This window comes from Photinus pyralis, unplaced genomic scaffold (genome assembly GCF_008802855.1).
Source record: "Photinus pyralis isolate 1611_PpyrPB1 unplaced genomic scaffold, Ppyr1.3 Ppyr1.4_LG5, whole genome shotgun sequence".
Classification (NCBI taxonomy): domain Eukaryota; kingdom Metazoa; phylum Arthropoda; class Insecta; order Coleoptera; family Lampyridae; genus Photinus; species Photinus pyralis.
This window is the reverse complement of record NW_022170596.1, coordinates 19,278,718-19,306,448: the sequence shown is the minus strand read 5'-3', so window position 1 is coordinate 19,306,448 and position 27,731 is coordinate 19,278,718. Positions and strand designations below refer to the sequence as shown.

Below are 27,731 nucleotides of genomic sequence, written 5' to 3'. Positions count from 1 at the left end.
AAATCCTTGCGAAAAAAATAAATGTAACTGTTTTTTTTGTAAATGACTGTGCTACCTTTTCATACATTGCCTAATCTCGTTTTTCTTTTACAGGCTGTGATATTCGATGAAATCGAACTCACCGACCTGTGCCTAGCCGAGTGCTCTATTAAAAACGTTAACCATAGCTTCCAGGTAAGATTCTTAATAAATAAGGTATCCTTATTTCTCATTCGTTTTTTAGCAGTTGTTTTTTCTCTAAATGCAGTGCAGTGCAGTGACGGGCACCCGATTTCACTAAAAGGCTACGATCTCCAATGTCAATATTTAGATTTAAATTAATTTTTAGTAAAAAGCGGATCAGCACGTAGTCAGAGAAAAAATTACTATCAAAACAGGCTTCCGCTGAAAACAACAGGACTATAACTGTCCAATGAATCTTCCGCAATCAAAAACCAGTATGTAATCAAGAGTTAAATCAAGGAGTCGTCGAAAATAACAAAATTTACTTCTGAATTCTGGACGTAGCGGCCCTCTGAATTCAAAAAAGCGCGTTCTGCAAATCTGTAACAGACAATAACATACACAAACAAATGAAAGAGGTAGTGAATCGCGCAGGACATAAAATATTGCAAAACAGCAACTAACGTCTGACACGGAGGCCATCGGATATCAAAGCTGCAATTAATACTCACTAGGAATCAATAATTTGAATGATTTAATCAATTCAAAACATAAACAATATAAATGAGCTAGTTCTTCGGAGTAAACACATAAATAAATAAGTAAAAATTATAGATATAGATCTCGGATCAAGTGTCGGTAACTTCAATAACTTTTTTACAAAGCAACAGTAGCAAATATCGGTAAACCAAGGATATGAAACGTGGAAATGCCTATGAATTTTCGGAGTCACACAAAAGTAATCGTCAGTAATGTAGCTCAAACCGGATCTCGATAAATATATTCTTCAGCAACGACACAGCTAATGTGAGTAAAATCAGACATATCGAAGAAATTTACAACAAGGTTTCGTATATTGCAGTTATTGGAACTATCTTGAAATCTCCAGGTATAAACTTAAAGTAGGCCGTGTAGGTAGAATATGCTGTTTGGTTTCACTGAAATGGCGCTGAAATTTGCCAAGTCGGCAATGTAGAAACAGCTACCGCGTTATTCGCCACTGTCAATCTTGTTAAAATGACGCGTTCAAGTAAAAATTGCAATTCGAAAAAACTTTGAGGGATTGAGTTGTTTATTTCCTGTATAAAAATTGCAATCTAATCCACGTACTGCATGGGTTGTAAGTAAAATCCAGGTAGGTCAACGTAAAAGGTAATCGTAAGGGAAACAAGGAGAAACCTTTAAGGTTTGACTACTGAGTGAAGGTATAGCCCTAAAAAAATAATATACGTAATAATAATAATGCTGCATAATAATAATGTAACATACTTCTTATTGTTCATACATACTGCTGTGTTATTTCGTCTGGCAGGACGAAATTTTGGGATTCTTAACTAGGATGGACAAGGGCGGTTTCCTAATTTAAATTTTTGTTTTGTGTCGTTGGTTAAGTACTTCAACAGAAATTATTGTTAAGAGAAAGAGGTCAAGGCTTTCTTGTTTACATTTTAATCTCATCTTTAATTTTATTGTGTGTTAATTTAATTTAAAACGCATTTCACAAATAATTTCAATAACAATATTTAAAGTAAATAAAAAATTTCTTCTAGCCTGAAAGAATTGTTGAAAGTTCCCATAATGCAACTTGCATTCCCTCTTTGAATTGCAATACTAATTTTCTGTTTTAAGAAAAATGTTCATTTCTGAGAATTTTATAAGTGATATCATTGTAAACGCTTGATTTAATTGACAGGTGGATGTTATTTATCGCCTTTTTTTGTATTTAAAAGACAGAAAATTCTATTTTTCCTAGTATTTTAATTTTGTGTTATCTCTTAATGTCGGTTAAAAATTGATTATAAAAATAATTTCTATACCTCTGGTTTAACGTGCGTTAGGGGGGAAATTTTCTATTGTCAACTGCTTATCATTGGCTGTTTTAATTTGTAATTTGGAAGAAGGGTTTCCACCTTAAATAGAACGGACTGAGAAGTGGAAGGGCTTTTTGCCACGGTCAACGCAGAACTACGTTTGTTTGAAATTTAAATCGCCTTTTGCCAAGTTGAGAGCAGATCCACGTCTGCAGAAGTTTGAAATTTGATTGGAGTTGTGAAGTTTTAATCGTCAGTTTTGTTGCCAGTTAGGGCAGTTTTTGAGTTGAGTGAAGATTGTTTATTTCGCTTCGGCGAGTTACCGCAGTAGTTTGGATTGTGTAGAGGCCAGCCAGTTTTGGAAGTTGGTGGAGTTTCCGTTTTACGGAGTGGCAAGCCGCGTTGCGGCAGGTTTGTGTTTCGGCAGTTTTGGAAGTTTGGACCTTCAGTAAACTGCGTCACTTAGGGGTGGTCGGCGCCGACTTAAGTGTTTTTTTTTGTGTAATTTTGAATTTTGTTGTTTTTTTCTTTGTGTACCGTATTTGGGATTAGCAGTTTTGGACTTGTACCGAATGTAAGTAAAATTAAGTCTTAATTTTAGTTTTTTTTCTTTGTAATAATTGTTTGTGTCTCTTGTAATATTTTCATTGTGTGTGGGACAATTAAATTTGAATTTTGTAATTTTCACAATAATTGCTGTGTATGTCATTCGAACGATTTCATTTCCTTTAATTTACTGTTTTATTTGGATACTGGCCCAAGGTCCATTTTATTTAATCAAAATTCTTAAGATCGATTTGGAATTTAAGGTATTTGGTCTAACCCACTATCTGGTAGAAATTAATGGTTTAACTGAGAAAAGAGTCGAATTCCTCCTCTATGCTGGGGAGAAGTTTTGTTCCGAGGAAGATAAAGGTTTGAGCTAGCTAGGTTTGTATAGGTGTTTTGTGTACGGTCTTTTTGGCCTACGGACACAGCATTTTTAATTGGCGCCCAACGTGGGGCCACAGCAATACAGATCCGTAAAAACGTTTCAATGGAGTCACCACAGACATCAGAGAAAGAAAGAGAAACCACTCCAAAGATGGATATGGTAAAGTCAAAACAATAAATCACTTACGGTAGACACGAAATCACAAAAGTAATAGCGTCTCGAGATGATTTGCGTGTACTCAGTGCGAAAGCTAAAACTTCACTGCCTGGAAAAGAAATATAACTGCGCGAACAAGATAAAAAAGGTACAAGGCGTGACTCTAATGACAAGACAAAGAACTATGTAAAAGAAACCTCTAACACTAGAACGGCCTCTAACGGCAAAAGAATTAACTAAACGAAAGATACCTATACTAAGATAATAATACATTTTCTACAGAAATTAACTTACATCTAAACTAGTGGATTACAACTTAAATACCTAGATGGCCTAAGAATATCAAATAAGCGCACAATTCAAATAGTTACTTAAGCGGGACAAATCGGTAATATCAATTCGTAATAAAATAACGTTACATATGTTATTTATTTATTGGTCTACCAACAAACTATCTTCGCCCTTTTTCATCCTTGAGGTCAACTCAGCACAGTACATTACATTATTAACGATAAACTAAATTTATAACTGTGCTTAAATAGATTTATTTACAACAATTTAATATTTATCCCTTACTTGCGGTGACAGGTAAGTTTATGACACATTTATAACACGAGCACGGATTTCACTATTTATTACTTCGACATCAACGTTAGGATTGAAACTAAAGACAATTCATTTTGCTATTTATTCTCTTTTGCTCTGAGATCTCGAATTTTAATATCATATTCTTTATCGCCGGTTATTAATTTTTGATTTACTTGATGGTGACGTGATGTCGCCTTGATATCGCTCTAGAAAATTTTCTAAAGTTTATAAATGTAGCACACCTGAAAATGGTGGCTTTATCAACTGAGTTTGGAGCTACTTATGAGATTATTACGACACTCTCTCTGAATACAATTAGTGTCTCCTTTATTAATAATGCGTATTACAAACGGATGCATTAATAGATACGAATTTTGCTGAAACATTTAAAGTATTTATACCCGAATAAATTATAAGTTTGAGATTAAAGCCGTATCAGCCCCAAACTCAATATAAATGTAAATTCCCTCTCAATATGTATAGGTACTTACCACAAACTCACTACCTTCCGCCGATTTGGTGTTATTGGATAGGTATTAATTTCGTAAAATGTACCTACTCTGAAACGAAAGTGCTCGTCTTTATAAAGAAACAAAATTGAAAACTGGAATTGCACCTCAACATACTATAATCATCGAGCTGCCAAACGCATGTTTCCCTTTCCGATCGTTTTTCTTTTCGGCCTGAAAATAGATAGATAAAAAATATACCTATATCACATTCGCCCTGACGTTCGCCGTAAAATCAATTATTTATATTGGAAAATAAAAATGTTCCATGTTACTTTTCATTAGTGAATTACTATCTATCAGTATATAATTATAATGGTTAATGCGGAGTAGTACGCACTGTTACGAAAACGGAAAGTTGAGATAGATAGTCATTGGGATAATGGATGGGGTAATGAAAGCATCGTAGGCTGAGACAAATTCTCGTCATTTATAAATGTGGCACTGCATTTTAGAAATTGATTATTCTTCGGCGTTACTTTTTGTTTTGATGTTTCGTACTGACTGAAATAGAGAAATTACCAGCTTCCCAAGTTTCCTTCGCAATTGATGTGTTACCTCTCCCGGGACGTCAGACAGTTATATTAAACATTCATAAATCCTGCTCGACCCTCGTTTGGTTTCAAACCGTTCTCAAACACCAGGTTCGATTTCCAACTTGGTGATTCATTAATAATTTTGACATGTACCGTTTAAAGACCAGCTTGATTATCTCCCTGCATTTTCAACAACAATTGCTTTTCTTTCAGGTGATAACTCCATTTCGTTCGTTGGTGCTTTGTGCCGAATCGCGTAGGGAAATGGAGGAATGGCTCGCCGCACTCACTGCCGCTTCGCAACGTCGCTTTCACGAGCCGGATCAGCCGGATTTTTTATCCGGCTATCACCATTGGTAAAACTTTCCGTTTGCGCAAGGAAGATAGTGCCATAACCGTTTCTACTTGCAGGTATGCCACCTCCCACGCACGCCCTACGTATTGTAACGTATGTAGAGAAGCACTGCACGGCGTAACTAGTCACGGATTAAGCTGCGAAGTATGCAAATGCAAGGTTCATAAGAGATGTGCTGCGAAAGCAATCAACAACTGCAAGTGGACCACACTGTCGTCGGTAGGGAAAGATATAATCGAAGAAGCAGATGGGGTAAGTAAGGTTATGGATGTTTTGGCTTCGGTAGGTCAGACGTGGGGCCATAAATAATATTATTTTGACGAGTTGTACTTGACCAAAAGTGTTTATTGGGAAATACGCAGTAGAAGTTCAGTGAAAAGCTTTAAAAAAAAGCAGGGTTGCACATTTAAAGCAGATTATGGCCCTGTATATCCGGTAATTCGTTAGGTCTGCCATTTATGGGTGTCAATTTAACTAGAAAAGATATACAGGAATGAACTCGGAATGGGACCAAAAGTGGTTCAAAGCATAAGTAGATTTGTTTGGTATTTGGTTTTGGGCCGCATTTAGAACTCAAGTGTGCGTCGAACAAGAATTAGTATGTAACGTAAAACGTGTCTGGAACTTGAACCCCAAACGAAATCAAAGGTGACCCCCCTTCTTTCATGACATAAAATTTTCCTACCTCTTCGATAAGAGGTGGATCCTTCGCGAAAAAATACATTAATTCTGTTTTCCTAGGGTGCGTTCTCCCTGGGAAACACGGTATATCAAAAGAAGGTACACGTTCAATAAACGAAATGCAATGTAGCGGTACTTAGATCTAAAGGGAAGAACGCATATAATCTCCACTAGGCAAGATCCCGTGCAAACTATTACTTCGGGATTCTCAAATTAAGGATTCAATCGCCAGAGATCAATTTAATTCGGACGACGGCAATTAGAATTCCATGCGTTCTATTTTACGCTTTCAGCTGTTTTTTAAATCAACATGTATTTGGATGCGGTTTACGAAGGACACGGACATGCAATCGACACTCAAAAATCAAGGCACTGACGGTTCTGCCCCGCGAAATTGCGTGGTTAAATTCCATCCATAGGTGGACCCATCTATCAAAACGTAATGCCTTAAATAATAATAATGCTTGGTAATGGAGAAAATAAATCGTTACATACGGTAGAAAGAAAGAAAAGTAAACCACGGCGAATTAATAAGTATTAAACGGTACTAATTCGTGTAAATTGTCTCATAAAAGCTTTAGGGTACCCTGTAAAAAAATGTTATTATTGACGAACCCATTGACAAGAATGTTTTTTTTTCTCATTTAATTCCCGTTCAAATTTCGATTTACATAGTCAGTGAGATTGCCCATGTAAATTTTAGTAGGTTAAAGTATTTTCTTGTGAGACAAAGTCAAGTGTATCTTTCACTTCTTCTTGGGAGTTGGGTGGGTGAATAAGGGTCATTAGGAAACTACGTAGCCACGATTTCTTTTGGGATAGAAAATCAAGTTAGGAAAAATGTAAGTGATATGGATCTCAATATATTCGTGTTTTTTTATCACGTTGAAGTATTTATTGCCTTACTATCGAAGGAATTGGAAATCAAATTCAAGTGTAAGTCTCAATTAAAAAGGAAAGGAACATTTCTCATTAAGATTAGCATTTGAAAACACGAAATATGTTTATGTCCGTGGGTCAGTAAATAATTTTGGTAAAACAATCTTGGTTCAAATTAACGTTAGGAAGTTCGAGAGTTTAATTAAAAAAAAGTATTAGTAATGATTAATCTTTAGCTCAAAGGATTCCAAAGCATCAGTTTTTAAACGTGTTCTTTAACAGTAAAGAATCCGAGTGCCAAAAACAGCCTACTCTCAAATGGATTTGTTCGCGGCGACCGTCGTGTGTAATCCTTCTTAATCGAAGACTTAATCTCCTAAACTCCGGAGCAATCCCTACCTATGGTTTTTGAATTAATTACGTCCTTTCAAAACGGCGCCTAGTAGTTAAGTGGTAACTAAGTAAAGCATTTTTAAGAGCAAATCGGAACTCGCTGTACTCCCCGAATTACACTTGTAAGCTTATATTTGTCACCCAGTCACTGCGCATATCAACCCCAGTGACGCTAAACTAGAAACTACACACTTCTTCACACATGTAAATTTACTAAAATATTTTGAATTATCAAGACTATTCTTTGAGCACCCTGTATAGACTCTACCTTCAAACATATAACAATGGGCATCCTTAGCGAAATTTAAGTTTAAATCGTAAAGAACCTGTGTTATCTCGCCCAACCCTTTCGAGTTTAGAGTTCCATGAAAAGGATCTCGTTTTAACTTGAAAAGGGGGGGGGGATATTGTACTAATACACATAGTGGTGATGAATAGATCCTGCTGCGACTTTTCAGTACACTTAGAGTTTGGGTACCCTTTAAACGGCGTTTGATACACATGTAATTAGGGCATGATTTTCTTTCTCTTTCCTGCAGTACGTCCTTTGTAGAATCAAACGGAAACAAACATGCCGCACGCCAAGCTATAGTGGAAGAGTGGCCCTGCATTCCGATAAGGCCTAAAACTATAACCAGAGACACTTTCTTGGAGTTTTGAAAGGCGGAATTAATTCTCCCAATCATTCAAGGGTTTACTGACCTACACAGCACATCTGGATGGCTCCATATCATTCAACAGTTTATTGGTCTTCAAACTAGTACATTCAGACAGAGTAGTTAGCCTTAGCAGAGCCATCATGCTAAGAACACAACATCGTGGAATCGCCTATCGTCCTAAGAAAACCGTTAGAAATGTTATTATTTACGCCCAGTACCACAAACCTCCCTAACTTCCACCTCATTTTGAGCTTTAGGGAGCACACATATGGTTTTTGGCAATCAAAGTGTCTCACAGGCATTTTACTCAGTGTGATAATGCCTTTCCAAAGCCCGCAACTGCCGTCCCACAGCGGTTTAGATCCCTTCCACTACTCTTTAGCTCAAAGCTTTTGATTCGCTTGTCATAGCTTTTAAGTAATTTCTAGGGTTTGATATGAACCTATTCAACCTATTAATTTCTAGAAATGGCTCTCTAAACTCCTTTAGACTTAAGAGTGTTCTCAACCTTTTCCAACGCTTCTAGGGATTTTTTTAACTCTAGCCCTATTGTAGCGCCTTCTGTTTTTTTCGCAGAACGCTTTACGTCATGTTTTTTGGACCATTGATCAAATTTACCGTACTGTAACCTCGCGCGCAACCCGGAGTTGTTTCCTGACCAAGGTCAGCGGTTTCGGAACAGTTGCAACAAGTTAATCAAATAGAAAACGATCACGCTCACTGGCAAACAGTCTAAAACAGAATTACGGCAAACGGAAGATCCTTTTATAAAATTTCCAAGATGCGGAAAGAGAAGGTTGGAAAATCCTAGGGAAAATCCGGCTCGCCTAACGAACTAGTATGAAAGCGCTCGAACACTAAAATTCTTTAATGAATTGCTTAACTCCTTGACGGGATAAAAATCCAGAAAACGAATTAGCGCGCTTCCAATAACATTAAACACAGCCTAATCAGACACCGTTTGTTGCAACGTATCTAATTAGCTACCGGTAATTATGTTTACGTAATTGGCAGGGTTGAAATTCAAAATTCAGTAGTCCAGATAATATCCATTGTTGATTGCAATTTTCGGATCAAGCGAAAGGTCTCTTATAAAGGATGAATTTTTTCCGATATTTAGTATGGGTATCTCGTAAACCGTAAAAGATAAAAGGTCCCTTAAATGGGCAAAGAATTGGAGATTTTATGTAGATTAAGTTTGCCTTTCAGAGTTTCTTGTAGCTCTACAAACGAAGTTATGGTGAAAAAATCGAAAAATGTCATATTCAAAAATGAGCCGGGGTGCATTTATTTTCAAAGATTTTGTAATTTTTTCTCAGCTTTTTAATGATGCTAAAATAAAATTTTTATCACTTGTGAGTTCCGAGTAAGTTACATCGACTTTCTTATTTCTTATGGACGCCATATTGTATTTTTATGTCATTCGAGACAAATTCATTTGTTTATTGTCTCGCATAGTCACCATCGACACGGCCATAAGAAATACACTGCAAAATTCGAAGCAAAAATGCAAGGTTGATTCCCAAATGAAATATTAAGTGTTTAGTATCGCTGATTTTGTAATTTTTTCTCTACCGAATGACATAAAATCCAATATGGCGCCCATAAGAAATAAGAAAGTGATAAAAAATGTTGTTTTAGTACAACTATCAGAAAGCTGAGAAAAAATCACTAAGGGTTTGTTAAAACTATTTGTTGATATCTTTTAAAATACATAAATGAACGCCAGTGCATTTTCAAAAATGACATTTTTCGGTTTTTTGACCATAGGTAACGCAGTTATTTGTGCAGTTAGAAGAAACCCCGAAAGGAGAACTTAATCGACATAAAATTCTGCTATTCTTTGCCCATTTAAGCGACTTTGTATCTCTTACGATTTACGAGATCCGCATAGGTACTAAACATCGGATAAAACTCACCCTGTATATTTACACGACGGCGACCTCGTCGTTTCAATCCTCATTTTCAACATTGGGAAAGTCATGACTCATGAGAAATAAACGGAATAGAAATCACAAAATATTAATGTTCTCTCGTCTTCCAATGATAGCTTTCGTGTGGTGTAGCAATAATATAAATATCCCCACGGGAACGGTTACAAAACTGATAAATTGTTTTTGTTTACTATCGGCGGTTGTTACGCATTAAAACAATTCCTTCTAAACTTCCTTGTCACCTGTAATATAAATTAGGTGTAGAAGTTACGGTTTTTGGTAATGAATCGCCCGATTAATTTCATCCATATACCGTGCGTTCAATAAAGCTAATCCACGTACTATTTTTCTGTTTTAATTCGTAATAAACAATAACACTTAAATTTCAGAATATCACAATGCCACACCAGTGGATGGAAGGAAATTTACCAGTGTCAGCCAAATGTATAGTGTGTGATAAAACCTGCGGATCTGTTTTGAGGTACTACTACTACTAAAGGAAGTACCTATACTATACAACTATTTTCAGACTACAAGACTGGAGGTGCTTATGGTGTCGGGCAACCGTGCATACGCAATGCAGACCTACCCTAGCTTCCACGTGCCCATTAGGTCCCGCTAGAGTTAGTGTAGTTCCACCTACGTCGTTACATTCTGTGTCGGATGAAGCGTGGGAAGTAGTACGACCTCAAGCCTCCTCCCCGCTATTAGTTTTCGTTAATTCCAAATCGGGTAAGTCACCCGCACCACTTGTTCGCGATGGTGCTAACGCCCAATTATTCAGGTGATAATCAAGGTGTAAAGTTTTTACGTCGTTTTAAACAATTATTAAATCCTGCACAAGTTTTTGATCTCATTTCAACGGGGCCAAGATTGGGTTTACGACTTTTTAGACATTTCGATCCATTCCGTATATTAGTTTGTAGTGGAGATGGTTCAGTAGGTTGGGTGTTATCCGAAATAGATAAGTTAGATATGCATGTAAGTCGACCACGAGCTCCACGCGGCTTTTTTGATTTGAGTAATTGCAGAAACAATGCCAAGTCGCCGTCTTACCATTAGGAACCGGAAACGATTTAGCACGAGTACTTGGTTGGGGATCATCTTGCGACGATGATACCCATCTACCGCAACTTTTAGAGAAATACGAGAAGGCTAGTACAAAGATATTGGATCGTTGGAGCGTTATGACGTTTGAACGCACAATCGCCATGCCTAAATTATCCTTAGATATGACTCAACCGGAAGGTCAATTGCATAGCCAAATATCTCAGTACGAAGACAATTTAATTCTACACTTACAAAACATTTTACAATCAGATGATACATCGACGGTGTTAAATTCGGCGAAAAGGCTTTGCGAAACCGTAAAAGACTTTGCAACTCAAGTATCGGAAAGCTCCTTGATCAAGGGGGACGAGCAGTTAAGCAAAAAATGTGATATTTTACAACAAAAACTAGAACAGTTATTACAAACCTTAACGAGCGAACAATTAGATATTACTAGATTAGAGCTTGATGACGATCCGCAGAAGACTTCGAAGGACGACACCGAAAGCGAAATATCCTTTGACAAGGCAAAGGTGGAAAAGGAACTGAGCAATTTCAACTTTCGTAAGCACAGGCGAACTTCAAGATTTGTGGAACGCGAAAAAGAGGCACTTTTGATGAGGGCAAACAGCTTAAAACGTGCAATACGAAGTTTAGTGGAACACACCGAGCAAGCAGTTGACGAACAAAATAAGCAAACTCTACTGACAACTACAAGTATCGAAGTTTCAGTCACGAGCGAGCTTGATAAGACAGATAATGGGAATAAGATGGATTGTTTGAAAGTTTTGTCAACTATCGAATCGGCCTCAAGTTCGGAAGTGAGTTTGTGTCCCACGCCGTCAAGCCAGACCTCGTCAATTATAACAACACGTTTGGCGACGCTTTCGCCTATGCCTGATTTCCGACGAGATTCCACGTGTGACGATCCGGAGTTAATGCAAACTTTACCCGTTCCTCCCGACTTTGCAGATAGCAGACGTGCCAGTCAAGTACATCAAAGGTATCTCTCACCCTTACCCAGTATCACGCAGTATATTAACGAGAAGTGTTTAAAGTTGCTAATTAATTACACCCTCTATACTGTAATGGCACCAAATAACTCTGTAGGGTGGGAAATGTTACGGTTTGTGGTTCAGCTGTTTTTCCCACGTCTAATTGTACAGCACTTCAATGAATTAATGATTCAGTCAGAATAAAACACATTACGAATCGTGAAATTTTTTTGACTAGTCGAAAGCGTGGATTCGCCGATTTGTAGCTTTGTATTTAACAATCGATATCATTTTATGTATGCTCAGAGAGCTTTGGCTAATGGCCTTTGCTTTGAGAGGTATCGATCGGTAATGTTACGCGATACGCGTGCTTCCTTCTTTAGTAGCAGACGTGTTTAGGGGGATTTTCAATCTCTTGACAAAATAAAACGTCCCTTATAAAAATCGGTAATGTTATCATTTTCACCAAGGTAAGGTATTGCCAAAGAGTAATATTCTTTGGTATTGCATTGGCGTAAAAAATGCCCCCCCCCCCAAATCCCCACCTTTATGACGGAAATCACGTTTTGAGGCACCAGGAATCCGAATCAAACAAAATCTTGATGATGTAGGTCTGCCAGTTTGTTGGTCTGTTTGTCAGTCCGTCTGTACTCTCGTTTCCTGCTAAATTGCTAGTCGGTGCATAGACTAGCTCAATCAAAAAAATATATTTGAATTAACTCTCGGGTCTTGGCATCCTCGTAAAGATCAAACTAATTTTTATTTTTAAGATGCTCCTTGGCCCAAAGAAGCCGGTTTCAATTAACCTCCCTTAACACAGGATCTGGTTGATAATAGATCTCAAAATACAACAGACTACGTATTTTACCAATCAGCTGTGTAGCATTACTCGCTATGGGGTTAACGAAAATTCTCAACTGGAGATCTGCGAAAGAAACGGTTACAACATAGTACTTTATACATACTTTGCAATAAATCATTATTTTTTAAAACACTGTCTTTACAGAATCGTAAATTCCATGAAGAATGTTACCTTTCCAGAATATGTAACGGGTAGTGGCTTTAGAATTTCAAAAGTTTTACTTACAAATTTGAATTTTGTGAAGATAGTGAAATTTCCACATGTACCGCTTCATAGTAAACTTGAACTAAAGTAAGTTTGGCGAAACAAGGATAAGACACGTATTGGGGAAAGCGGGCACGATTGCCACGATCTCTTCGGACCTGAAAGTAGCATTTATTCCATGTCAGTTGAAATCCGAAATACAGGTTTTCGATTGGAGGTTAGAGTACGCCATTCGAGACTAATGCGTTGTGAAAAGAAGGCTTGTTTTGGTTTTTATGTCTTTATCAGACATGATCTTGCCCACTTAGCGTCACTTTCGCCACAGTTTGCTATTAATTGACATGAAAATCAGCACATATCATTTACAGGTTAGTTCTTTAGAAAAACGAAGTCGAGTTTATATTACTAACGCCGTCTGTGTGTTGGTCCCGATACTTATTGAACGATGTGTTACTATTCTTCTTGGCTTGTTTCAAGTAAAATCGAAAGGTTTCCCTTCAACTTCAAGAGCGACCGAGTACATACCAGTGTGTGGAAAAATTGATTCACGGTCGACATTTTTAGCTGCGCTCTGATAAAGGAGTTCTTTTAGGATTGCTAACAAAGGCAAGTTCCTCAAAGTTGAGTGACGTCATTGGAAATGTTGTATACAACGGCATACTCCAGAGAATTGAAAGATAATTAATCGATGCATTTACCCGCAACAAAACCTAGTTAATAAATTGAGCAAAATTAATATCAACACAGCGGAATATTGACATTTTATCCTTGTGCGTAACCGCCATCTCGAGTATTAGTTTCCAACCCGGTTTGCTTGTATTCTCGACTCATAGTGACTTTTCTTCCTCCAAACTTTGCATTCATTATTAAGATAACGTTACCAAGATCGCGCAAAAAGTCAACTGTATCATCATGTTTCCATATTCCTAAACGAAATGGCATTTTCCAAGAAGAAGGATTATCAATTTGTTACTAGAAGAGACAATAACTGCCTTTGTGGTCGATTATTTCTAGAAATTTAGATATTAAATTTATTTAAAGTAATTTTAATATTCCTAAAGGAATCGCACCTAAAAATTATTTGCGTGAAACCGATTTTGTATCGTATTTATCGAATCCAAGTAATATTTCCTTGATTGGAAAATTGCATTTAATTTCAGTGATACCATTCCTTTGGTTGGATTGAAATTTTGTTTACCGTTCAGAGGTATCTTGAACAGGACATTTTACCAATAATTTATTATGTGGTCAAGATGAATTTTAGATAAGGATTTAATTTAGCATTGACACGAGATCGCGAAACAGGTATTGTATCTTTTTGTATATCTTTTATAAGCCAAATGAATAGTTGAAGTCGAATAACTCGGAAAGAAAAATGGAATTAACATATTCAATAAGACTCATATGCGTATTTATTCGAGTCAATCAGACCAGGACATTAGGTTTTGAATTTAAGGTTTTCAGAGGAGATACACTTTTAATACTGAGCTAGCCGTGAGTCAAATATAAACTATCATCTTAACATTTTTGCCAGTGCCGAGAGGTTCAATTTTATGTTACGCAAGACATTTTCAATCATATCTTTTATAGGCCCGCTTCGTCGTATTTGACCCGTACTTCAGTTTTGTTCTGAAACTTGACATTTCACTTCGATAACAAAATTTGGACCTACTGAATCTGGAGATGATCCAAGTATTGCATATACCGGACTTAATCGCTTTCCTCTCTCCATCCCAGCACTATTTATTATTATGTACCGTAATAATGTAAGGTTTTTTTAATTAAAAAAGTACAAAAAAAACACAATACCTTTTTACTCCCAATTTGAAAATGTCGTCGATTTACACAGAATGATAATCCAAAATTCCCCTAGGGCATGGTCGGCGCTATTTGGTGCGGTTTCTCTACGGGAAAACACCCCACCATTATGTTAATAATTTAAAGTCGCAGTTCGTCCCAAGTTAAGTAGATCGTAATTGGTAACTCACTCATCCAGCAATCGCACCATTCCACTGGATCACAGATCTCGGTGAACGGGTTTGAAATTTCTAGATGAACAATTCCACCTATTAAATGGATGCTCTTTCTGGGCAAGCTCTAAGGAACTCGTTACGCGTACGACCCCAGCGCAACAGGACGGTTCGATTCCACCCGCAGAATTTCGATACATCCCGCTGCGGATTGTTAACCAATCGCAAGCCCCTATTTTTATGTAATCTGGTGCTCAGCTTAACACTCGCCACGGCCCCAACGCAATTTTTGCGACTAGCTGTCACCATTACTCGTCACTATTCGTGATTAGAGATGGTGCGTCGCTGGTGTAGGCAATTCTCCGAAGGCAGTCCAAGTAGTCGAAGCAGTACGCACACCTCTGGCGAGAGAAAGTATAGAGCTGCCATTGTGGACTACTGCTGCAATGCTACTGGCACCGGTCGGTCCCGGTCCCGGATAAATACCTTTACGTTAAAAGAAAAAAAATCAGGAGACTTTCTGGATGCGCTACTTACAAATTCGAATAATTTAAATGGCCTAGCGACCTTCCGCTACGATGCAGGACCTTCAAAGGGTGTTGCAATCAAATAGTTAGCAAAGGGCCCTCGTCGAACTACCATCTTATCAATCTAAGAGACCAGATCTGTCCATCTGCCCGTCTATTCCTCGTCTTACTCGAGAATGAAAATGAAGAGCGATGTTAAACGTTCACCAATCGATTTCTACTGGAGTTCTATTGAATATAAGCCGGATTAGAAGTCGTGTTTCCGAATGCGAGCTGAGTGTCAAAAAATTCTGCTACTGAAAATCGTATGCAATTCTTCGTATCTTGTTTACCACGTAGGTAACCTTCTTTAACGTCTTTTTTTGCTAAGTGAAATTGATGCTTTCTTTCGATCACTTGCTAATTTTCGGATTGATAACTAGAAAAAGAAAAATGAAACATCATTTACTTCACACCTTGTTTGCGGCCCTATTCCACTTCTCAATCCTTTCCTATAAATCTACTCCACTCATTTTCCACGTGTGCTATATGTCTTTTCTATGCCTTCTATTTTCTGTTTTTTACGCTTCATGTCCCTTGGGTTTCCTTACGTCTATATCCGTTATTGCATTCGTTCCTTTTCTTACTTCTTTTATTTATTGTTCAAGTGTCCTTCTTTCCTTTACTTATTCTCTTTGCCTTGCCCCTCCATCATTCTTTTTCTTCCCAGATTCTCTGCTTTCTTCGTTTATCTTTTGAAGAACAAACGATTGTAAAAATATTGCATTGCTTAGGAACCGTCTTTGGACTTCCTGTTAAATTTATATCTCAGTTAGTTTTCATAGAAACAAACCCTAGAACAAACCCGTTTACCTAGATACATAGGAAGGTATCTATAAGATAAAGTTAAATCAAATATGAAAGGTTCGTTCTAAATGAGCAAATCAGATTGTCTATAATAATTACCGAGGTTAATTGTTTGAGTAAATAACAAAAAAAAATGTATGAATTTAAGTTAAGTTGCACTCGCAGTTTAGAGGGATACCTTCAACAAAAATCTTTAAGCAGTTCTCATGTTGTTCCAAATTTACATTTCTGAATTACTTCAAATTTTAGCTCAGAATCAGATATGACAACAGCAACATTAATAGCCACTTGTTCCACTCTTGCAACAATCCAAGACACAATCAACGATTCCAGATTAACCAAAATTTTAGAAGTAGAAACGGTACAACAAATTAAAAAATATGAAAAACAACGACGCGATAGTACAAAATCTTATGAACTGAAGGAGCACGACCATGAACATAAAGTATCGGACGACGACAAGGAGTGCGGTAGCATAATTTCGACAGAAGAAATGCCTTCCGAGGTGGTAGAATCGAAATCGTTCTGTCCGCGAAAGGGCAGCGATGGGGAAGACGTAAATGGGCACATCTACCATATAGACTCACCAGAAACCGACACGTATCCAAACTCAGAGGCCTTGCACGGAGAATCTTTGCTGGAAGACATGAGCTCCGTGTTAGGTCAGGACTTTTGCGGATTGGACCAAGACAGCATAGAAAATAGTTACACGGACGATACTACACTTTTCAATAGCGACCTGAGCGATTTGAAACTCGACAAACAAATAGAAAGGAAGAAGAGTTTAAAACGTAATTCTATCGACAAAATGCGACGAACTTCTATAACTAAAATTGACGAAGAATTTGGTTTCGAAAATCGAGCTTTCACGACTCAAAATATGTTGTTGGATAATCGATACGAAACTGAACCGGTGAAATACTGCAGCTTAGCACAATTTGAAGGTAACGACATATCGAGAAGGTCGTTCAAAAAAGTCAGAACAACATCGAAAGTTTCAAAGACCGAGGCAAACGTTAATCGACAGAGTACCCTAACCGAAGAATCGGAAAGTAGCGTTTGGGGATCAAGAACGAGCCTAAATAAAGCCGACAAGGATATGACAAACAGCTCGACGATAGCTCTTCAAGTACCCGAACCTGCGGAGAAGGAGATTGGTGAGCAAAAAACTGAAGACAGACCCCCAATTCCCATATTCCCACAAGTTATTGTAGAACCACCTTCGCCTGTGATAGACGAGCAAATTCGAGCCGATCGAATTGAAAAACTCGAAGTTACGTTAAGTTCAGATTACGACTTACAAAATTTGTGTTCAAAAAATGATCACCTGTCGAGTCCGAACAGTTCAAACTCTAATCTCCTCGGTGGCGAAGATCAAGTGCAATATTTGAGCTGTTCCCCCGCGGCTACACGAAGAATATCCTGCTGCAGTTTATTAAATCCGGCAGAATCCGCAGCATTGGCTGCTACTGCCGCGGCTACCAGTAGGTTCTACTCGGATATGGAAAAGAAAGAGAAAAGGGAGGAAAATTCAAAGAAAAATAGGAAACTTCCTATAATTAATCCCTTGGTGCGATTGCCGGCATGGCCTAGTAAGTATAATTGTATTTTCTAACATAAAGCACCTCAATCATTAACTAAAATTTTAACCGAATACACACACATCAATAAACTGTAAGTTGTAGATGTCCCTTAGTGTAAATTGCTAGTGTCCGTCTGGTCACAACCCTTAGCCTGGTTGCCTAATAGATCCTCCCTAACAATAGAACATTTAAAAAGCATGAGAAACTGCGCGTAGGCTACCAATGTCTGCATGAATTTCACCAATCAAAATCGCTTAGATTCGCGCTTTGTAAACTTACAATAGCATTCCCATGTAAAAACAGAACTTATTAAAGTCATAGTTGGCAAATTTACAATAAAACTTTTTTCAGACGTTAGCACTGGTGCGGGTTTTATAAGTAAATGTCTTCTAGCCAATGCGGATACGTTATGTGCCGCTGTCGGCCCTCTTATGGATCCGGACGAGTCGCTAATGGAAGGGTTTTTCGAACGTTGCGTGATGAATAACTATTTTGGAATAGGCATCGACGCTAAAATTTCGTTAGATTTTCATCATAAGCGCGAGGAGCACCCGGAAAAATGTCGATCTAGAGCTAAAAACTATATGTGGTACGGTGTGCTGGGCAGCAAACAGTTTTTGCAAAAGACGTACAAAAATTTGGGACAAAGAGTTCAATTAGAGTGCGATGGTCAAAGAATTCCGCTGCCCAGTTTGCAAGGGATTGTTATTTTGAATATTCCTAGGTAAAGGTGAGCTTTTGTGTCATTTTATTTATTCCGCTTTGCAGTTTTATGGGGGGAACCAATTTTTGGGGGGGCTCCAAAGAGGATGACATTTTCTTGGCGCCTTCGTTTGATGACAAAATACTGGAGGTGGTAGCAGTGTTTGGGTCCGTGCAAATGGCTGCCTCTCGTTTGATCAACCTCCAACATCATCGCATTGCGCAGTGTCAAAGTATTCAAATCAACATATTAGGTGAGTTGTTAAGTGTACACTGTTGCCAAACTTAATTTCCACTGTAGGTGACGAAGGGGTGCCAATTCAAGTTGATGGAGAGGCATGGGTGCAACCGCCTGGTATAATAAGAATTTTGCATAAAAATCGCATGCAAATGTTATGTCGTAATCGGGCTCTTGAATCCTCACTAAAAACCTGGGAGGAGAAGCAGAGACAGAGCATTGCAATTCAAGAAAAACGTAACTCAATATCTCACGACAAAGGCCGATACAGCCTCACACGTCAAAGTATGCCTGTGCACGAGAATAAATCTCTGCTAACAGTTCCCCGTGATAAACGGCAGCACTCATTTAGTGGTGTGGTACCCGTGCTTGAAAGGTCCCCATCCATACTCATGGAAAAGCGTCCCAGTATGATCGAGCCGGAAATTCTGTTCACCGACGAAGAAAGATTCCTACTGATCAGTTTTATAGAATGCGCCACTAATCTGACGAAGTGGATTAAGCTTCTCGCCATCAGTTATACGTTGGAGGTTGATTTATACTCGCATGCCACCAAAACGGACTTGTGCCTCGAGAAAATTCATCCAAACGGAAAGATCATAGAAGGGCCCAGTTTAAGGGTCCAGTTTACCAAACTAGTTGGTGTAGTAAAAGAATTGTATGAAGAAAGCTGCTGTCTTTTGCACGATCGCGGTCACAAGTTAAAATTAAGGGAGGATTTAGAAAATAAGCTTAGTATGAGCTTGGCCAATATGGAAATGGAATTAAGAAAATGTTTTATGTATGAATCAACTACTGGAAGTATGGTTTATTTGCAGGTCATTCAGGAAGATCATGTAAGTATGCATCTTTATATACGAAAGTGCCAAAAATATGACTTTTTCATTCGGCGCGCAAAAATATACAGAAATGAGATTTTTTTATTTATAACAAGCACTCACCAATTCCATCCAATCCATTAGCGATTAAGGTAAATTTGATCTTCTTTCAGAAAAACCTCAAATTAATGCCATTTAGTTGTTTCATAATCGGTTAGTAATATCTGAATCTGAATTTCTCGTCGCTGCTTTGTCGTCGCCTTCAAAATTAACATTTACATATACGTTCCCGCACCTCCTTTACATCTTCATTAATTATTCCACGTTTCCTTAGCGACTCTTTCACGCTTCTTTTTCCTTTCGGTGCAATCTCCCTCCTACACGGTTTTTTCGTACTTTTTCTTTCGACTTCGAAATTAGGAAATATGATCAAAATCAATAAAATTAATCAAAATCAAAAAGTGTATTACGATGATCATATGTTTCAAGTTCATTAAAAAAATTCCTGCACTGTAATTATGATTTTTCCATATCCAAATGACCGAAATCAACAATTCAAGGTTAGTGTCTATATTTTTGTTTTACAAAATCTAGGGATATTATCATTTATTATTTAGTACGTTTTAGATAAGAATAGGAGCAGTGGAAAGAGGATTTAGGTTTCCAACGTTTACGAAAAAAATTAATCGAGACAATTACTTTCAGGGCGAAAGGAAACGAAAAGGTTTGTTCTGGTTGAAATTCCGTACCAGAGGAGTTGGATCGTTCGGCCAGCAGCAGTCATCGTGTAAAACTGCCAGAGATGTGGCCTCGTGGGGAACGCAGGAGGTAGCAACGTGGCTAGAAACCTTGCAATTATCGGAGTACATTGACAGTTTTGTTAAGAATGATATTAGGGGTAGAGAATTGCTGGGTCTTGCTCGAAGAGATCTAAAAGATTTAGGGGTAACAAAAGTAGGTCACGTGAAGAGAATCCTACAAGCCATTAAGGATTTGACACAAAGTAATTAACTCTCCATTCCCCGCGTACACACTTAATCAGATTATTTTCCTACAACCCAATGGTCCTACGGCCACACCATTATACGTTATCCATTTTAAGAGTTTAAAATTTGCTGTGATTTTAAATTATATAATATATAAGAAGGATTTAGATAGTTACATGTGTTAAACCTCTTATCAATTAATCTTATTAACTTCAGTTAATTGAATACGCTTATACGTGAAGCCTTCAAGGCGCTAAATTAATAGTATTACTATCAATAAACTCTTCTTAAGAAGTGAATATTTTAACTCATATTCTAAACTCAAAGCAATTGTCTATTCCTAGCAATACCTTTACCTAACTGTTTTTTCTAACTTGTTCATCACGTCACTAATTTTGTCTTCGTCTCGTTTAATATTTAAAAAAACTACATGCCCAAACAAAGTATGAGTACGCATACTTAGGTACACATTCACTGCACTTTTCAAACGGGTGTACGTCACAAACAATTCGGGAGTATCAATGGCTCCTTGAACATTCAAAAATTGTACAGTCATAAGAACCCTACATTTGTTCATTAGTACTGCCAAGCTTTGCCATTTTTCCATACTTTCTTGCGTTTGAAAGAGAATTCCAAATGTATGGTGTCAGTAGGTGTCTACCCCTAAATCACTGGACTGTCTGACAATCTTTAACACATAATATCGATGCAAATGTAGTATACAAAGTATACTGCGACCAAAGTGACCTTACTACTACTGCTTTATTTTGCATTACGTAAAAGTGCCGTCATTCAACTTTTTCGTTACATCAGCGTTAATTGTAGAATGTGTACTTAATTGCCATTGCTACTCGGGGGGGGTACAAAATTATAGTAGCTAAATAATCAAGTTAGTAACCACAATTTTCATTCTTCTCTCTGATAAATTTCAGGCAATGTGTCTATTACACATCTTCAATAAGACATTTGCTAGTCCCATTGTTGATGAAAGGAAGAGATTTGAATCGAACTTACTGAGCAGCAACTACACCTATGAACTAAGTATTATTCGTTTAAAAAAGTGTGGCTAATATCCTGTTGGGCATCCAAAATCTGAAATGGGTTTAAATTGTAAAAAAAAGCTGTTTATTTTCTTCATATGTAGAAGAGCTACAATTGGAAAACACTCCAAACTGGATGGTAACATTTGTGGCAATCCTTTTGAATCGCAAATCAATGAAGTGATTTTTCGTTTTAAGCCAATACTTAACTGTCATTAGACTCTGAGGCGTCCTCGTATTCCTAACTCGGAGTTAGCTAAAACGTAAGACATGCCGCTTTATCCCAACCTTTGTAGTTAAGCCTACAAGGTATAATGGAATTCTACATCTATCAAATTGTGAAACTTCATTACTTGATTGGGTAACACTGTACTGATTATACATTTTGGCTATGTTGAAAAGGATGCCTCTTAACAAACTCTTATACTGGAAAAGTTCTGGCAGTATTCTGCATAACATAACTACCATCCTCCCCAAAAATTCTAAATGTATCATACCAATACACACAATGAAGTACTGGCATTGATAATCATTGTACATTGCCTTCTAGACGTTAGCCATTACCAATCATTTGCTTGCTTAGTAAGTAGATAAAAGTATAGAGGTATTAGTATTAGTGATATTATTAAACTGTTTTAACGTTGGTAATAGATCGTAGTCAATTATTGCGTGTTGTTTTGTAAAAATTCAATATCAATTATCATCATTTTATCCCCACAGTTATTTCGTAATTCTGTGATAAGTACAATTACGTCATTCTCCAGTTGGCTTGGTAATACGCAGGATTATCCTGGTAATACTGAAACATATCCATATTAATCGTGGTCATACTTCCTTCTTTCTTCTTTCGGCATCTTTCTTGACACATGTCTCATGCAACTAGATTAAAATCATCCACTCGTTGTAAGCATATATCTTATGAAAACCATTCAAAGGTTTTTATATTTGTTATACCTATGAATAAAATACAAATATATAAACTGTTAATTGTTTGATATTATTTCGGAATCTCTTTATCTAAGATATTGTTGACACTTTTCATTGTTGTAACAATGTTTATATTATCAGAGTAATATATTATATTTAGTATATGCACGTACTCGTGAAACATATTTGTAGTTATAGGAAACATCAAGATTAGTTGTAAGTTAACATTTAGCACCCTCATTGATTATACAGGGCGTTATATCTTAGATTCATTCTTTTCGGAAAAAAAAACGACCATATGCGACCAAAAATACCCGTAAATACCTACATACAAAGAATGTACATGATATTGGCTATGAAAAAAGATGAATCTTAGATAAGATTACCTACCTTTACCTTGCTATCTAACTTTGGTTGATTAAGTTTGAACTGACAACTTATTTGAAAAATGTGTACACCCGAGGACCAACGCTTAAAAAATTCGTATTAGAAATAAAATACTTTGGAGCAATTGTGTAAGCATTGAGATATTTATATAGACTATTGTACACAAATAAAAACAAATGAAAAGTTTAAACAAAATTCTTATTGGAATTACAATCAAACCTGTGATATACAGATTAGTTTGAATGGAACGAGAGCAATATTATTTTATATTTCACCATTTTCTTTTCCCGAACAGAGTAAATGTTACGTACTTCTTTTTACTTACGGGTCCAATTTATAATTTTTACTACAAATGTTACCGGTTTAGTTAGTGTAGGTTTTAGATTTAGATACTGTAATCTAACTATTGTTTATGATATTTGTTAATGTATGTTTGCGAGTGTAACAAGCAACTCCTCGATATTTATAAGTCATTTCTGCCACACACTTGGACCTTCCTGAAATAAAATAATTTCTCATAGCCGATTTAATTTATTTGAGCAGCTTTATCTTGCCGGTCTAGAAAATCTGCTTGTATTCCTTTTAAACACTACTACACTACACTACTTAAAATTCCCGTCAAGTTCCTCATAAGCTTCCCTCAAGTCTCTAACATCAAGTTCCTCTCACGTTTAGGTACCTCTTAAATCCGTCACCTTAAGCGCCCTCAAGATTATCTGTTTTCTAATTCCATTTTTAGTTCCGTTTTCAGTTCTTCAGTTCATGATGACCAGATCAAAAAAAAGATCGAAAGAGTTTACTTTTCAGAACCAATACCTACCGTAATTCCTTTCATTCAAAAAAGTTACCGAGAACCGAAACCTGTAATTTCTGGGGTAGGTTATCGAATGATCGCGATTGTGTCCGAAAGGTAGGTACCACCTTTTAGTCGTTAGAAAAGGTTTCATGTGTGATCCCTAATTGAAAATTGAGATGGTCAACATCCGAAGCATTCGAATTGATATTATGCTAAATAAACTACAGCTAACATTATATTTTTCGGAACCTTTGGAAACCATAATTGCCTTGGCTGAAATAGAGCAGCCTTGGCGGAAACCCCGCCCACACAAACAAAGGCAAAAACAAACAAAATATTTCTCTCTGATTTCTTGACGCATTTCTTCTTCTCTGCTGGCGTCTCGTTGTTCTTTTCTTGTTTCTTCTCATGTTCCTTTAATCATTGCCTTCATTATGTTTGCTAGTTGCTGTATTTCTCCTTGAATGTTACTGACTTCTCTCTAGATGTTTCCTTTTTTTGCCTTTATTACTGCTTCTTAATTTACTCGGGTTTGCACCTGTTGCATTACTTCACCCCCTCTCAAATTTTGTTTTTGAATTTCCAAGCTTTCAAAAATGTTTTGACGTTCTTGAGATACGTTGTCATTGGATTTTTCGGAATTTTTGGCGTTCTTTCTTTTTCAATTAATTTCCTTAAAGGCTTCTTGCGACCTGACCATTATTCTATATACGATTTACAAGACCGACCCTCGTATCTCTCTCAATTAAAATTATTAAAGTAATTCATCAATATCCGTGCAAAAAGGAACCGCTGTATATGTTTCTTCTTTCATCTCAAACAGCCTGCAGAACTTCCCTCTAGCAATGCGAGAAAGGAGTGGGGGGCCCTCTAATGTGATGTTTCCATGTATCAGTATGGTTCCACTGTCTTCGTGGAGTACGTACCTAATACAACCCGCTGTATCTGTTGCCTGTTCGTTTCGTGCGGATTGCATACCTTGCATCTTAGCAATAGTTGCTATTGGCATTATCACGTATGATCTGCGTGTTTAATTAGGCCGAAGTAGAGCCCCGCCATTTTGATGTTTTCTCATGCACATGCAATTTATCATTTTACGAATTGTGTATGTGTTTAGTACTAAATTGATTTCATGTTTTCCACTTACATTTATGATGTCTCCTGTGTTTTGTTTTTATGAATGTATCTAACCGCATTTGATTCGTACAATTTGAGATGATTTATGAGTGTATTTTCTCTTGCATTTTGTAGCTGCAGTTGATTTATTTCTCGTATTTGTGTAGGTTATGCCAGGTTAACTGAATCGATTACAAAACGTAGGAGTCCAATTCCTGCCAGCCAAACCCTACCAAGATTCAAAGTGGCGCGAAACGTCGTCGTTTCGACTTGAAAGGTAGGTGGCTCTGCTCGTAGTTTCTTTCCAGAGTTGCTAACTGTTAAGTATAGAAGAAGTCATAATTTTCAGTGTCGGCTTGGGGCACCCCTAGGATCATTACAACTCTTACGGCGTCTTTACCTTGCTTCTGCGCTACTCCAAATACGAGAATCGACAGACAACGACCTATAAAACTGTAACTTATTAATACTACAAGACAACGTAAAAATTTAGGGTCCTAACACTATCAGCGAGGAGGTCTGAGTCTGAAAAAAGTGAGTGCTATGCTAATCAGTTAGTTAAACCCTGTCTCACCACAGTACCTTGTCAAAAATGTGTGCCTATTCCATAAAGGTGAACAAAGCTCACCCTTTTACGTGGAATGTAAATGGGTTTTACACAACCGGCCCTGTACAACCACACTTACTGGAGATTCATCTACGAATGATTTTTGTTTAAGAATAAATAATATTACATAACTAAAACTTGTTAATGCGACCGAAAAAAATTTTTAAAATGGGCTAATAGAACGAATGAATGTACTGACAGATAACGAACAAACCGAAACCTAATAATAATACATAAAACAGAACAAGGAATGGTTACGCTTGTGTAAGAATTTCCAAATCACTACATGGCCTTATCAAAAGTATTGCCAAATTGTTTGTTTTTATATTTTTCAACGATTATTTTCGTTGGGTCTACGGATTTATGTACGAAAATAACATTGATGTCGTAATTGTTAAATCAGTAACGAAACGACTTTTTTACGATTATCTTTGAACTTTAAAAATAAACATCATTTACACATATCTCAAACTTAAACAACGGTACCGAATCATATTCAGTATTGTATCTGAAAATGACCAAAACAGACGACTGGTATTTAACAATGGTGAGACCTTGCTTATCCAGCAGTAATATTGAACATAAAACGCTCCAATTAGCTTGCTCGTACTTTTTGTTTTCTTTCCTAATACGTTCATACCCTCGGCTGCTCTATTACATAGATTGGTCACCGAGGGGGTATGGCAATATTTCCTAATTTGTTGTCCTGTTCCAGGTGCATGTTTTTATGCTGATTGTCTTGGTACTAGTAGTTCTATTGTACGCGTATCTTACAAGGAATAAGAATTACTGGAAAAACCTGGGTGTCCCATTTGACAAACCAGTTCCACTCTTTGGAAGCTTATTACCACTAGCAAAACAAGCGATATCAGTTGGAGACTTCTTCTGTAAACTGTACAGGTCCACTGACCACCCATACTATGGGCTATTCATACTGGGCCAGCCATCACTTCTCTTGAGGGATCCTCGGCTGATACAAGATATGCTCATAGGAGATTTCGAGTGCTTTCAAGAACGAATGGGTGGCAAATGCGATCACGACCAAATAGGAACAAATATACTGTTTTATATGAAGGCGTCAAGTTGGAAAGTAATGAGGGGCAATCTGTCACCTTTTTTTTCGTCGAGCAAATTAAGTCGAATGTTGGAGTTGATCAATTCAGTGGGAGAGAATCTTGTAAGTCACATTAGAAAAAAAACTTCAGTCGGATTAGCAGTGAATAGCCTGGACGCTAGCACCATGTACGTTACCGATATAGTAGCGTCGTGTTTTTTTGGATTTATATCGGATTCCTTAAGTAAAGGAGTGACTGAATTCTTGCAAATATCAGAGCTGTGGACCAAATTAACATTTATGAGAGTAGTCCAAACTTCGTGTTTCGTCTTCGTTCCTACTCTCGCGAAGATGTTTAAGATAAAGTTGTTCGATCAGACGTCGGAGAAGTACCTTCAGGATGTATTTCTACAAGTAATGGGCGAAAGAAAACGGAGCGGCCAAGAGCGGAGAGATTTAGTTGACCTACTAATAAAAATCGAAAAGGAGCAGAGTCATCTTTTTAGTGAGTACCTATCTGACTTATCGTTTGATTTATTAGCCAAATTTAGAAAGGGAAGAAATAATTGCTCAGACCCTTCAACTTCATTTTGGATCATACGACACCACATCTTATTCTACCTCATTTGCGTTGTACGAACTATGTGCTAATGTTGGCATTCAGAAGAAGCTGAGGGGCGAAATTAACTCCGTATTATCCCAACACGAAATCGTCTCACTTGAAGCTATCAAAAAAATGTCTTATTTGCACATGGTGGTATCAGGTAGATACGGTCCTTGTGTTTGTTACAAATTTTATCATGCTTTAACAGAATCTCTTCGCAAGCACCCAATAATTCCAATTATGGATCGCGTCTGCTCCAAACCGTATACGATACCAAACTCCAGTGTGACAATTAAAGCTGGCACACCATGCTTTGTGTCCATTTACGGGTTACACTACGACAGCAGATATTTTCCAAACCCCGAAACCTTTGATCCGGAACGATTTTCCCCAGAAAACAAAGCCAATATTATACCGGGAACGTATATTCCATTCGGCGTTGGACCACGCAATTGTATAGGTCTGCATATTATTTGCAAAACTGCCACGATTTGTAAATATTTTGTTTTGCAGGTTCTAGGTTTGCTGTACTTGCCGTAAAAGTGGCCCTAATTTGTATAATTCGCAATTTCGAATTTGAACTGGCGGAAGATGCGGGGTCATTCCTTGGATATGATCGAAAGGCGTTTCTGCTGACGCCAAGAAATAAATCTCTGAATATTAAGTACAAACCAATAAGTTAAGGCACTAGTGAGTAACGAATTGAAATTATTTGACTCTTCGTTGAACGATATAGTGTTTGAATTGCAACTATTTATTACAGATGTGCGGATATAAAGATTTGTAAACAATTTAGTGATTACCATATTATTTTATATGAAT

General features: G+C 37.3%; 2 protein-coding genes across 4 annotated transcripts; both read left to right on the top strand.

Annotated features, from left to right (window-relative positions):
- Positions 1–96: 96 nt before the first annotated feature.
- LOC116171259 (diacylglycerol kinase eta) lies at positions 97–22,709 on the top strand. Of its 3 annotated transcripts, XM_031487991.1 has the most exons (13): positions 97–174; positions 4,910–5,052; positions 5,108–5,303; positions 9,987–10,078; positions 10,127–10,329; positions 10,382–10,578; positions 10,629–11,650; positions 16,301–17,208; positions 17,257–17,643; positions 17,986–18,358; positions 18,403–18,590; positions 18,638–19,410; positions 20,098–22,709. In XM_031487991.1, the coding sequence occupies exons 2-13, from the start codon at positions 4,961–4,963 to the stop codon at positions 20,401–20,403; spliced, it is 4,737 nt and encodes a 1,578-aa protein (XP_031343851.1). In that variant the 5' UTR covers positions 97–174; positions 4,910–4,960; the 3' UTR covers positions 20,404–22,709. The 3 variants fall into 3 exon arrangements, with proteins under 3 accessions (XP_031343851.1, XP_031343850.1, XP_031343848.1); XM_031487990.1 differs by having other exon boundaries at positions 16,301–17,643; positions 18,028–18,358; XM_031487988.1 differs by having other exon boundaries at positions 16,301–17,643.
- A 2,803-nt stretch (positions 22,710–25,512) lies between these two features.
- LOC116172805 (cytochrome P450 6k1-like) lies at positions 25,513–27,731 on the top strand. The gene is made up of 5 exons (XM_031490085.1): positions 25,513–25,798; positions 25,967–26,810; positions 26,857–27,069; positions 27,118–27,369; positions 27,423–27,731. The coding sequence occupies exons 1-5, from the start codon at positions 25,766–25,768 to the stop codon at positions 27,590–27,592; spliced, it is 1,512 nt and encodes a 503-aa protein (XP_031345945.1). The 5' UTR covers positions 25,513–25,765; the 3' UTR covers positions 27,593–27,731.

What these genes read in the sequence shown, in the direction of transcription:
- LOC116171259 (XM_031487988.1), top strand. Translation starts at nt 4,961, where the DNA reads ATGGAGGAATGGCTCGCCGCACTCACTGCCGCTTCGCAACGTCGCTTT. An exon ending in TAATCGAAGAAGCAGATGGG is followed by an intron (nt 5,304 to 9,986) that starts GTAAGTAAGGTT and finishes CTTAAATTTCAG; the next exon opens with AATATCACAATGCCACACCA. An exon ending in GCGATTGCCGGCATGGCCTA is followed by an intron (nt 17,644 to 17,985) that starts GTAAGTATAATT and finishes AACTTTTTTCAG; the next exon opens with ACGTTAGCACTGGTGCGGGT.
- LOC116172805 (XM_031490085.1), top strand. Translation starts at nt 25,766, where the DNA reads ATGACCAAAACAGACGACTGGTATTTAACAATG. An exon ending in ACGACTGGTATTTAACAATG is followed by an intron (nt 25,799 to 25,966) that starts GTGAGACCTTGC and finishes GTCCTGTTCCAG; the next exon opens with GTGCATGTTTTTATGCTGAT. An exon ending in GGAGCAGAGTCATCTTTTTA is followed by an intron (nt 26,811 to 26,856) that starts GTGAGTACCTAT and finishes AGCCAAATTTAG; the next exon opens with AAAGGGAAGAAATAATTGCT.